This window comes from Oenanthe melanoleuca, chromosome 2 (genome assembly GCF_029582105.1).
Source record: "Oenanthe melanoleuca isolate GR-GAL-2019-014 chromosome 2, OMel1.0, whole genome shotgun sequence".
NCBI lineage: Eukaryota > Metazoa > Chordata > Aves > Passeriformes > Muscicapidae > Oenanthe > Oenanthe melanoleuca.
The window spans coordinates 63,908,867-63,922,236 of NC_079335.1; the positions used below are offsets into that span (position 1 = coordinate 63,908,867).

The 13,370-nt window shown below is 38.8% G+C and overlaps 1 protein-coding gene across 2 annotated transcripts in view; it reads left to right on the forward strand.

Annotated features, from left to right (window-relative positions):
* The window catches only part of MOCOS (molybdenum cofactor sulfurase), a 209,312-nt gene that overhangs the window by 27,236 nt on the left and 168,706 nt on the right, over positions 1-13,370 (forward strand). Inside the window, exon 3 of one of the 2 annotated variants that reach the window (XM_056483843.1) lies at positions 4,566-4,632. The exons of the other annotated variant lie outside the window; for it this stretch is intronic. Within the exon in view, the coding sequence (XP_056339818.1) occupies positions 4,566-4,632 (67 nt within the window). The remainder of the gene's footprint in view (positions 1-4,565; positions 4,633-13,370) is intronic. 2 annotated transcript variants of the gene reach the window in all.

Below are 13,370 nucleotides of genomic sequence, written 5' to 3' on the forward strand. Positions count from 1 at the left end.
TTTCCTCTCATTTCACTTACTCAGACCTTCAACACTTACATATGTCTTTCTGTCTCATCCTACAATCAGTTCTCCCTGTGGTACACACCGTGTTGCTCCATCTTCCTGCATTATGCACCACGTGCATCCTGGTCCTTGAGCAAAGACAATCCCACGAATGGGTTTGCCTGTACTCGAGGCAGGATTAACCCACACTGCCTTTCCTAACAAACCTCTGACATGGGCCACTGGAACTTTATCTCCATCCACTGTATTAAGGGAGTCAGACTGGGCAGGACCTGCTCGGTTGATGGAACCTCTGGTGTTAACTAACCAAGTAGCCTTTGCTAGATGTTGTTCCCAGTTTTTAAAAGACCCCCCACCCAATGCCTTCAAGGTGGTTTTCAGTAATCCATTGTACCTTTCCACTTTACCTGCAGCTGGTGCATGGTAAGGGATGTGGTACACCCACTCAATACCGTGTTCTCTAGCCCAGGTGTTAATGAGATTGTTCTTAAAATGAGTCCCATTGTCTGACTCGATCCTCTCGGGGTGCCATGCCTCCACAGGACCTGCTTTTCCAGGCCCAGGATGGTGTTGCGGGCTGTAGCATGAGACACTGGGTACGTCTCTAACCACCCAGTGGTGGCTCCCACCATGGTCAGGACATAGCGCTTGCCCTGGCGGGTCTGAGGCAGTGTGATGTAGTCAATCTGCCAGGCCTCTCCATACTTATACTTGGACCACCGCCCCCCATACCAGAGGGGCTTCACCCGCTTGGCCTGCTTGATGGCAGCGCACGTGTCACAGTCGTGGATAACCTGGGAGATGCTTTCCATGGTTAGATCCACCCCTCGGTCTCGTGCCCACTTGTAGGTGGCATCTCTGCCCTGATGACCTGAGGCATCGTGGGCCCATCGAGCCAGGAACAATTCTCCCTTGTGTTCCCAATCTAAGTCTATCTTCGACACCCCTATCCTTGCAGCTTGATCTACTTGCTGATTATTTTGCTGCTCCTCATTGGCTCTCCTTTTGGGGACATGGGCATCTACATGGCGAACTTTCACAGGTAGTTTCTCTAATCGAGTAGCGATGTCTTTCCACTCTTCAGCAGCCCAAATTGGTTTTCCTCTGCGCTGCCAGTTCGTCTCTTTCGATTTCTTCAACCATCCCCACAGAGCATTGGTTGAAGCTTACTTTCTAATTTTGCCCCTGTCCTCGAGCCTGGGGTGCTAACTACAGCCTGAGTAGCTGGCATAGTAGCTATGTTATCTCCCTGTTCCCTTTCCTTTGTTTGTTGTTCTACACTATCAAACAGGGTACGATAAGCATACGCCAGAGCCCAGCTCACTGCAGTGATTTTTTTTTCTTATGGTCATCCTGGCATTTCTCTCTCAGGTATTTTGCAACCTTGACTGGATCCTGAATCTGGTCAGATGGGAAGTCCCAGATTATAGGGTCAGAAAATTCTTTCAGAATTTGGCCCATGTTCTCCCATTTCCCATTCCACTCAAGATTCCTTCTGCTTGGCTTTACTCCTAAATCAGGAGTCTCACCAGCCCCTCTGGAAATCTCAGCCTTCATTTTATATAAGCTGCAGACAGTATATAAAAAACTTACTAAATTAAATACCAAAAAGATGATTTCCTTAATATTCAGGGAGAACTGAACATTTTCTAACAGAGATGTAAATGATTCAGAGGAGAAGAAGGAAAATAAAGGCGAGAAGTCCTCTTTGCCTGCTTCTCCTCTAATAAATTGAGTGCACAACAAAAACCAGGAAGTATACATCCCTGAAGTAGATTCTAACATTCTTATGAACCTCCTGCAAATCATCACAAACAAGCCTAGCCCAATAAATATTTTGGTTAATACCCCTTTAATGCAAAAACTACTTATTAAGGATAACACCGGGGCTATCTCCGGATAAGAGAACAAGCCCAAAGACCACAGGGGTATTAACACTTCAAAAAGCCCTAAAGACCAAATATACAGGCAGGCTTCCACTCCAAAAGCCATTATGGATTCAATAACCATACCAATACCAACACAAACAATTGAAAACAAAATATTATTAGAGTAAGGTTTTTTCCACTTTGTCTGGTTTCCCCATACGGGCCACCAAATTATTTGTCCAAGTTTGGGACAAACCGGGGGGGGGAACCTCCAAAGGAGCCCCCCAGAGAATAAGCCCCCCTCACAATTCCTCCCCTCACTGGGCTCGGAAAGAATTGTACTCGGGGGGAAAAGTGGAAAAAACCTATTTATTAACAAACAAAGAAAAACACTTCCCAGCAACAGGAAAGTACAATCCCAGATGACAAAAACGTTTCCACCAGTGTGAGAGACGGTCGCTGCTGGGAAGGGCGAGAAGCTTCTTGGGCAGGCTCCGGAGGCAGTCTCTGATGTCCAGGTCCCGTCCGGAGCCGGTACAGATCTTGGAGCTGAAGGAGAGAAGGGGGAGGGGAAGGCAGCAGCCGGGGCAGAGCTGGGGCAGCAGCAGCAGGGCAGCGGCTGGGGTAGCAGCAAGCGGGCAGCAAGCAGCAGCAGCAGCAGCAGCCGGGCAGCAGGGCAAGCCAAGCAGCCCAGCCCCGGGGCACCACCACCCCGGGGGGGGGAAAGGGCACCAGGGGCAGCTCCATGCAGACAGAGAGGTGTGGGGGCAGGAGAGGAGCAGACACAACACCAACCCAGGACACTGAGTTTCTTGGAAAAGACCTTCTGCAGGTTTTTATCTAGTTGAGAATCACACTCTGAATGTGATTTTGTACAAAGTCAACAGCATCCATTGTTTAAGAAATACTGTTACTGTGTGAAACAATTTACATTAGAGTGAGTCATGCTCAATCAGAAAAAAATATACTGCACAGTATTATTGATTACTGAAGTAATCAAAGTTCCTATGGTGTATTCTGTGGGTCATGTTTTGGCTGGTTTTTCTTGTGCTCCCTGATGCATGGAACAAAGGGATTCATCACTTGGGAACTAGGTACCACTGCTTTACAAGAAAATGCTTGTTCACTCCAGCACTGGCACACATATGCTTATCACCTGGGCAAGCCACTTGAGAGTTTTGGATAGTTGTCATTTTCCATGTGCCATTATGTCATTTCCCCCTATTCTTTTTCCTGAATGCTGGCAAGGCTGGGATCCAGAGCATAAATTTAAGTTTCACTACAAATAAGTGTTCTTGATAGGGATAGGGACTTTTTCCTGTTATAACAAAATACATCAATTTGATTACATTCAAGATCTCCTATTCAAGTACATGACAGTGATATGAAAATTAATGTTCTGTCACATTCACTCTGACATTGTAGAGTGAAATATATGTGCTCTGATCTTACTTATTTCAAACAACATTGGGCTCAACCCTTTTAATAAGTGCCATCTGTGGCAGAAAAAATTAATTTGTGAATCAATTGAGTGCTTGTGAATGGAAATAGTAGTACTGCCAGTTTGGAGCAGATTTGCATAGTACCTATAATGCTATAGGAGAACAAATTGTGTCTTTTTATTGGTGTTTTCATCTAAAACGATGATGAGAGCTCCAGCATGGTCAATTTTTTTTTTTTTTCATTTTCATCTTATACTCTAAGGACAGTAAATTCTGTATAGGAAGAGTTAATTTAACAAACACAGATATGAATAAAGGGGGTTTGACTTGCAGCTTTTTTATTTTCTTGGTGATAATCCACAGGTCCAAAGACCTGCAGTATAGCTGTTGCATGTGTAAATGAGGGAAAGTAATATAAGTAAGAGAGTACTTCACTTCTAAATTGAAAATATTTAAACTGAAAATTACAGAAATGCACCATCGGACATGAAAAGTCTTAAGTTTTGGTTTTCAGTTTGAGCTCTAAAGTTACTATTTTCAATACCTTCACTCAACAACTTTCAGGATAACTTTTAAATTTTGAAAAGAGTAGCTAATATCGGAGCCTATTGCAAAAACTGTGTTAGTATAGCAATTTTTTCCTTATTCCCTTTCCAAACTGTTTTGCCATGTTCTCTGAGTATTTGCTGATAGGAAAATGTGCTGTGCCTGGGTGAATCTTGCAGTAACCTTTTTTACTCAAGAAGATAAAATGCTGTCTTAATTGTTATATTGTTTGTGCTGAGCTGGGCTAAGGCGACTACTAACTTTGCAATAACATTTCTATTTCAATGAATTATTTGAATTTCAGACACTGAAAAAACAGGATTAATTCTGTCCAATCATGATTGTCTATTTTCTCCATATCCTGTCTTTTGCTTCTTAGCTACTGCACAAATACATTTATGAATGTGCACTCCATCTGTAGTTTTTTTTAGTATGTTTGTGAATATGCTGTTTCATTTTCTTTTTAAGGGAACTGCATGAGTATTAATAAGAGATTTCAGATGAAGTTTCTGGGTCTGTCATAATTGCTTTACCCTGTTGTGTGTCCCTTCTCTTGACTAGGGGGCTTCAGGGAACTGCTGTTAAGTATGCATTGAATCTTTATCATCTTTTACGCTCACTTGGTGTAATACTTTGATAAAAGAGAAATTTAATAAGAAATTTTTGATTAATGATTAATTTCTGTATTTCTGTTGTCTCCTAGGCAACCCTCATAGTCAGAATATCAGCAGCAAGCTGACATATGACACAATCGAGCATGTTCGATACAGGTAGAATAATCTTTTTTTCAGATGTTGTATGATGCACTTGATTGTTTTCATTTTGGTCAGGCCTGCACTGTTTTGATGACTTTGATGTGATACTATTTTCTAAGGGTCAACTGTCATACCTAAATAAAACACCTCACTTTTAAAACACAAGGTATTTGGACAATCAAGTCTTGGATCATATGAATTCTTTTTCTCCCAAATCCTCAAAGTCATGTAGTTAATTTAGTGCTGTAATAGAAGTCCACAGTTTCAATTAAGATATAGGACTTGGAATTTCAGAAGTGATTATGAGTAAGATGGTATGGTAAGATAGTAAGGTGGGACTAAGTGCAAAGACATGGTTAAAATTCATATTAAATAGGGTGTAATGGCTTGTTAGAATTTACAAAAAGCCTATGGGAATGTGTATGTTGTTTTACAACAGGTACTTCCACTGGAGTAATAAAATACCTTTTAAAGCAGTTTTAGTATAACTTTTAAGAGTAGAAAGGAAAAAAATGTAAACTTGAGTGTTGGGGCTTCTGGTATGGGCAAGAAAATGAACTGTTTCTCTAAATAAAGTATTCCTTTGAAAGTTCGGGGTGGAATGTGCTGAAGATACACTTCTTGCCATTGATTTGTCATGATTTACATCATGACAAAATGTACAACTTAGGCACTTGGTTATTGATTTTAAGATTTTTTTTTTTTTCAGAAAAGTCTTGCTATTTTATAAAATATGTTTTTATCGCAGAATGTGGATGCTTTGAGTTTATTTGCCTGCTTTTAATGACACGCTTAAGGCAAGTAAAGAATGTAATGGATTCCTATTTTATCTTCTTCCTTTAAATATTTTTTCCAAAACACATCACAATTCAGATCAATAGCATTCTAGTGTTCATAGCTGTAATGCAGAAAATCTGCTTTATACCTTTCTGCTGCATTTTCTCTGACTGTTCTTATGGGAAGGTAAAAAACCCAAGATTTCTAGTTGGATGCTGCTGCTGGCTGTAATCTGTTTCCTCCTTCCCATCACCAGCTTTCTGGAGAAAGCATTTCTTTTTGCTTCTGCCACAACCCTCAATGCTGTGCAGGATGACAGCCTATTAATGTATGGCCAAGTGAAATGAAAGAGACTACCTCTGAGGGATAGCTGTCTCCAAAAGCAGACACTTACAGCCAGTTACAGCAATACCCACAGTCTGCAGTCTTTTGAGCAGACCTGTGTGCTCACATGCAGAGTTAGCATCCTGATTTCTGTTTGCTCAGTGCTGTTGCAATGTTGCTGTTTCACAGTTCTGCTTATGAAGGCACAGTAGGAAGTGTAACTGTTTTTAGAATAATTACTAGTGTACTGTGTGTTCTTCATTGTTAGGGAGTAAAGAAATAGGTTTTCACTGAGTAAAAATCTAAATCACTTGAAAAGAACTTATATCTTCAGCATGTTTTATTTTGATCCTGCTTTAAAAACGCTTGAGACATTTTCAAGTGTGGAATAGGAGATTGCAAGAACATACCAGTGTTAGTACTGAGGGGGTTTTTGTGTGTTTTGTTTTTGTTTTTTTAAAAATGCCCTCTGCATCTAAATGAACATGTTGGTATTACACGTGATAGAATTTTTCATCTGTCCCTAAAGAAATGCAGCCATTTTTAAACTCCCAATAAAAATTTAAAAAGCATAGTCATCAAAAAGGCATAGACATAAAAATTCAGGAAGAAAATGCCCCAAACCTACTGTCAATAAGTCAGCTATCCAAAATGCAATAAAAGTATATTAAAAATCTATACTTCTCTGCCATTGCAGCTAATAAAAATAAGCAGTATGACAAGACAGGGAGAGAGGCAGCTCTGTCCTGAATCACAGTGCATAGATTGGATTTCCTCAGTGAAAAAATAATTCAGTAGGCAGTTTAAGAAATCTTAAAATGAGTTGATGGCTTGTAATTTGCCTTTTGGCATGTGGCTGCAGTCAGAATTGTAGCTTTTTTTTCAGTGTTTGACTCCTAGACAATGGTATTTTTTTTAAGTATTTTTTTAACATTTGAGTTTCAGATGTGGTGGCACAATCAACTAATTAAAAATTAACACAAAACCTAATTTCAGATTTAGATTTGCTGATATGGGTGACAGCAGCATCAAAATAGAGTTTCCTAATCTGTCAGGGTACACTGTTTAATGGTACAAAGCTGAATGATTTGGCTTTACCTTCATATCTGCTTGACAGAAAGAAACCATTCTTAGAATGCGGCTTTGCAAGAGAATAACATAAACAAGTAATGGAGTCGGTGGATGTTTTCTCTGATTTGCAGAATTATAATAAGATGCTTCACCTCTTGACCAACTCAAGTGTAATAAGATTAGAAATAACTATTTTATTCTTAAAAACATTGCTTCTCTTTTCTCAGCGTGAACTGCTGAGTGATTTTAAACATTGTGCATACCTCAACATTAACCATGAGTAATGCTGAAAAGAGGAAGGAAGAAATGTAATAAATGTAATAAACCTTACTGAAATGTATTAAATGTATGCGTCAAAAGATTATAGATCCTTTTTTATTACTTTGCTTGTGGATGTATGGCACTGCCATTGCTCCACTTCCACACAGCTAGAAAGTAGGAGTACAATATCTCCTTATGATGCTTCAGTTAATGTAACTCAGAAATTCATTACACTGAGTATTAAATAACCCTTTACCCATATGAAAGCATTTTAAAATATTAGATTTCTGAATATTTTAAAACATTGTCCTTGTGGATCTTGCACTTGCAATATCAAATAGTGCAGCAGTGTCTTCTAACTAGAACCAGACTGAAGTTGCTTGACATTTGTGGTATGTTTAAAATATGCAACAGGATACTTTCTCATTTAAACACAGTGTTGTAATAGAGTTTTGATGTTCATCCTTAAACTTTCAAGTCCTATGTAGAGTTAAACTGAATCATACTTCAGGAATTCAAAAATATATTTAAAAACAAGGCCAGAAATTTCAGTTATGATTTTGGTACCGAGCATCTCCTAGACTGTGGCAATATGTGTATTACAGAATTTTCTTGCTGAAGCTGAAAGGATTGGGCATTGAGCTAAGTGAGATCAAGTTAAAATATAGAGCCAAAACATGTATTTCTATAAAGGCTTCTCTCAAAATATGCCATCTAAGTGAGCTGCAAGAGGATAATAATCTCTGTGGCCAGTACATAGAATCAAAAACAGGTACAGTGGGCATGCACAAAATGACCGTAAATGGCTTAGTATTTTAAAAATATATTTGTTTCTGTGGTAAAACACACAGGTGGTACCAGATTATGCTAAGGAAGATTTGCATTGTATTTTTAGAGAACATTTCATGATAGCAAGATAGAGCTTTAGATTCCTTCTGCAAGCATCATACCTTGCTTATGAAATAAGTTTCCATTCCAAGTCTTTTCTTTAAGTTAGCACATTTTGAAATGGTGTTTTGTGCAAGATAGGGTTTTTTTCTTAATTCTCAGGTTTAAGCAGTTCCCTGTTTGAAAACAGTAATGTTGGAACTGATACATACATGAAAATGGTTGACCTTTTCTACACAGTAAGTAGTAGATACAGTATCTGCTTAGTATTGATTTGTTTTTTGCAAAGGTCATTGACAGGAGACCCATGTGGATGAATGACATCTGAGTGCTGCATCCTGTCCTCCTTAATGGTACCCATCAACTTGTAAACCTTGTTTCCAGTCTAGGGTGGTTCAGCCCTTTTGCATGCTTGTTTTAGAACACTATTTGCAATTGCTGCTTTTCCTGATCCCACTGCTCAGTGGGACAACTCTGAAATACCAGTCAGTGAAGTCCCGCAAAAGGTCACCGTGCTCTCTGCAGCGACTCTGTACGTGGCAAATTAGAGAGGTGTTAGAAGATAATTAGGAATAATGGATAGGTTTTTTGGAAGAGCTTAGGCCAGAGGCGTGATCTTTTCCTTGTGGTTCATGAAATTATTTAGGTGTGCAATTAAAGAATCCCAGCGTGCCCACAGTGAGTGGCTGATGACCCCACTGTGGGCTCTGTCATGTGCTGAGTGACAGCACAGCAGGGGCTTTGGTGCAGATGCTTCTTGTTTTTCCCTCAGCCACATCTAGTCTTTTGTGCAAAGGACTCCATTTTATAAGCAGTTGTTTCTATGAGTCAATCCATTACTTTGGTGGGTTTACTCGTTGCGATCTTATGCAAGGTAGCAAAAAGCTTCTGGTCTTCCTGGGTAACAGGTACTGTCATTTTTGAGTGAGTTAGGAGACTGTTTTAAGAACAAGTAATATCACTTTGTTTTACTGTGGAACTTTGCTCCTGGACTTTCAGCTCTATTTTCATAAATGAATTAATTATTAACTTGATAAACTGAAGCTTTAGAAAGGAATTTTCTAATGCATTCTGTTACTCTTCTGGTAGTCAGTTTTATACTTTCGTATATATGGAGACCAGTAAATAAAATTGGTACATGCACTGTCATGCTCTCTGATTAATCTTTGTTGCATAAAGAGTCAAATCTGGAATGCTTCATTTATTGAAAGAAATGAATACTTTAGTAAAATAAATTAAATGCTAGAGGTCAAGATTGCTAGTTTATGGAAAAAAAGGATGAAATGCTTCTGGGGAAATTCTGAGTTTTATTATTATGGGTGGCTAGAATGTTTTGCATAGAGGTCTGTAAAGGACTGGATACAATTTTTTTTTTTCTGATTCAGGAGAAAGCCCTCAGGACTCTGCTTTTATAATATGTCTGTGACAAAGAAGCTATGAAGACTAAGTTTAAATGTGATCTTTCTGTGCTATTGCTCTCTAGATAACATTCAGAGTAGAGAGAGTGGTACAGGCTTGCTTGGATTCAGGCCACCAGTTTAGTTCACGTTTTTTCAAATGTACACAGCCTTGATGCCTCCTCATCTGCTTTTCTTGGCAGGAACCCAATGGCCTCTGTGCCCACGGGGAGGTCTGTGAAAGGGCACATGAGCTAATGAATGAGATAGTCCAGCTGGAACAAAACACTGATAAAAATAGTGAAACTTCTCCAATGCAAATGCCATTTTTCCATTTTCTCCGTCTCTTTGTCTTTTTCAGGATTTATATGGCAGCTTTTTTCCCCTCCCAAGGCTGTACAATACTTATAGAAGCAGTGCTCTTCTCTCTTCCGTGTTTGCAGCTGCTTTTCCTAAGAACAGCATTGTAAGACGCCAGTGGGTGACGTTTCTGGTGACGTGTGCGTTGCCTTGGATGTTCAAGGAGCAGTAACATTGTCCTGCCTGGCTGCTGGGAACACTAGCTGTTCCTTTGCCAACTCCAGGGGAGCCTGACAACTTCATTCCTGGTTTACATGATTATTTGTATTTCAAGTAAGGCTTTTGGAAGACCAGATATTTAGCACAAATATGATTTCTTCCATCCTCTGTGTGCACCTGTTGTGCTTGACAACTTTGTTTTGGCTTCAGTGCACTGCTGTTTCTCAGCACAAATTATGTAGCATTGGAGAGGTGCTCCAGCTGACTGAAGTCAAGAAATTTTGAAAGCCACTTTCAGTTATGTATATTATTCAAAATACGGCTGATTTTTTTCATGTCTAATTTTTTTGAAGTCTGTGGATGCTTTCTGTTTTGCTCCATCTGAAACTGATCACTGTGATCAATGTGTGATCAATGATCACTGATTCAATGTCAGTGCCTGAATGACAAATTTTAATTTGTGCTGTTCATACCTTATATTGTATTTAAAATCATAACTTTGGACAATACTAATTAATCTAGTTTTTTAGAAACACAGAGATAATTTATTACTGGCCCTTTTAAAATAGTCTCTAATAATCCTGTGAAATTAGCAAACCCAGTATTGAGCTCCATTTTGAATCTTATTAATTTCGCTTGTAAAGCAATATGAGTATTTAATTTATTGTTATAATTTAGCTGTTCAGGACACACTAAAGCATTCCTAAAAGCTTCCATGGTGCCTGCCATCTGTGTCTCAATGAATCTGAATTTCCTGGTGTCATTGCTACTGCAATGCAATTTTGCACACATTCTTTATTTTCTATCTGAGCCCCACCTTGGTGCACTTTTAACTAGCAGATTTGAGTCCTTAAAAAGTCGTCATTTGCACTATGAGTCTTCTTGCTCCCATGCAAAATTCTGACTGCCAGTTCTGATTCTACTTTTTGTTCTGTTCCCTCAGCACTTTGGTACTGTTTTTGTTGCTCCTGCTGTATGATCCTTATTGGTCCAAATCTTTAATAATTTAAACACTGGTATCCACTGAAGTAGTTTTATTATAAAACACATTTTTATATATTTATATATTTATATAATATATATTAATATATATATTTAAATATATTTATTTACTTAAGTGAATAGCTATTAGTGTTGCCTATGTTTTTATTATTATGAATGGGGACAAACTAGTTCATAACTTACTATTCAAGTTTTGGAAAAAAAAAAATTTATATATATATATAATAACTGCTGGTGAACTTCTTATCTTCTAAATGTAGCAATGTCTTCAGGATCTTCTGCTATTTTTTTCTCCAGATGCAGATATGACATGCAAGTAGTAGTAACTTTGGTATAGGTGCCTCCACAGTGTTTGAGTGATTCCATCACATTTCTTTTTCTTTCATTTCAAATATAACCTTAAAATTATCTTCTGTGCCTGTTACATCAAGTGTGACTGTGACTACCTTCTCATCTATGATAATGCCAGTTTCCTCTCTGCATTGTTCCAGACTATCTATAGCTCATCTGGTGGTCTTATAGACAGAGCAAACACATTTACTTTGTCAAATGATGGCACAAGCCTTCAGCTCCCTTTCTCAAATGAGCAGGCTGTTTACAGCAGCCAGCTAGATGCTGTAGTCCTAACACTGTTGGGGTTGTTTTTTGGTTTTGAGTTTTGTTTTGATTTTGTTGTTTTTTTTTTAATTTTGCTGCCCTCTGCAACCTGCTGTCTTCCTGAAATTCTCAGTTAATATCCCATGTCTCTTAGCAGTTGTTGTCTTTTTTTCCTCCCGTCAGCACTGAGACTGCATTTGGCCTCAGGCAGGTGCCAGCTAGCTCTGTTCATTAAATATAAAACAGCCTGTTGCTGAGGCCATGGCTGGCCTGATGAAAACTTTTCTGTAGCTAAAGGCAGGCAGCTGCATGGCCTCCAGGCTGCCCAGGAACATGTTAAACACTACTGGGAGCAGAGCCAGCAGAGCACTGCACCAGGAGAAACTGAGGAGAAGAGCAGAAGGATGGGCAGACCCTATCAAGGGGTGAGGGTGTGGTAAAACCCAACCACCTTAACCTGGACAGGGATCAAATGAGTCTGTGTGTGCCCAGTAGGGATTTTAGGGTGCCAGGTTTTAGGACAGCCTGGTCAGAAACATATCCCAGCTGATATGGTTCAAGAGCATAGGAATACACGTAACCTTCAGGGTTTTTGTGTTCCATCTCTAGCTGTTATAAAGTACTTTTCATCTACTGTTGATTATTTTTCCCCATTGGAAGGAATAGGACACTCCCTCTTACACTGGGTCTTGAGAAACCAGTGCCCTTTTGTTCCTACACCAAAATTTTGTGTTGCTTATTGTGGTCTGTTCTATTATTAACCCCTTCTGATGTATTTAAGTAGAGGAGACCTGTTTTCATAGGTTGAACAAGATATGCTCCTCTAGATACTACTTCCAAAATGCATTCTTCATCCCCCACAGTAATCTCAATTACTCTGTTTCTGGCTTGATCCGAATTACCTCAATCTTTCTGAAGTGTGTGACCAAAATAGAATGGGATTGTTGAAGTAATATCTGCAGTCTAGCAAGTGAAGGTTTGGTGACTGAGACAGATTAAAAGATTCTTGAAATGATGGTGTGACCTCATCAAGTGTTCTGGGTGCTATGAGAACACCACAAGTATTGTAAAGCTAAGGAAATGGCTCAAGCATTTCAAATAAATAGAGGAAATCTGGTGGCACAACGGATTTCCAGAGAGCAAGGAAGCACATCTTTCTGGGAATTCTTCTGGAGTGTAAAAATTTGTTGCAACATGAGCTTTCTTGTTTGTTTTTGTTTGTTTTTGTGTTGCTGGGCTGAAAGTGATAATATGGTCCATAAACTTTTTGATACTTATAAGATTGGGGCAAAAAATCAAAGAAGATTGTGAGATTTTGTACAGAGTGTTTTTATTTATGGATACCACAATGACTTAAAGGAGAGAAATTTTTTTTATTAAACTTGGTCACTTTAAGCATTTGATTCTTTGAAGCTAAATGCACTAATTGGTAATCTGAAATACCTAAAACTCTGATAGAACTTTGTAGTGTATGCTGGCAGTATTAGTCAGTTCCTTCTAACTTTCATTGTTCTTTCTGTTGTTTCTCTGCTGATTCCATTGATTTAAGTTTCTTACCTGTTTTAAGCTTTATTTCTAATTTGAAGGTTGTAAGCAAAGATGGTATCCTTGAAATTAAAGGCTGCCTTTAAGAAGCAGCACGAGACATGGTAAGATACAGGAATACAAAAGATAAATGAAGCAAGACTTTTAACAGAACTGTCTCCTTTATATAAAGGTTAATTACACCTAGTGAATACAGGTTTAATTTGCTAGATTTTATTGGTGTATTTGGTATGTGTCAAGGTAGAAGAAAATTGCACCATTGATATTACTGAGTGCCAGCTCAATAACATGTTGCGAATAATTTAGAATTTATTGCAAGCTTTTGGATGGTGAGACTATTTAGAGGAGAATGATGTATGTACTTCGGATTTT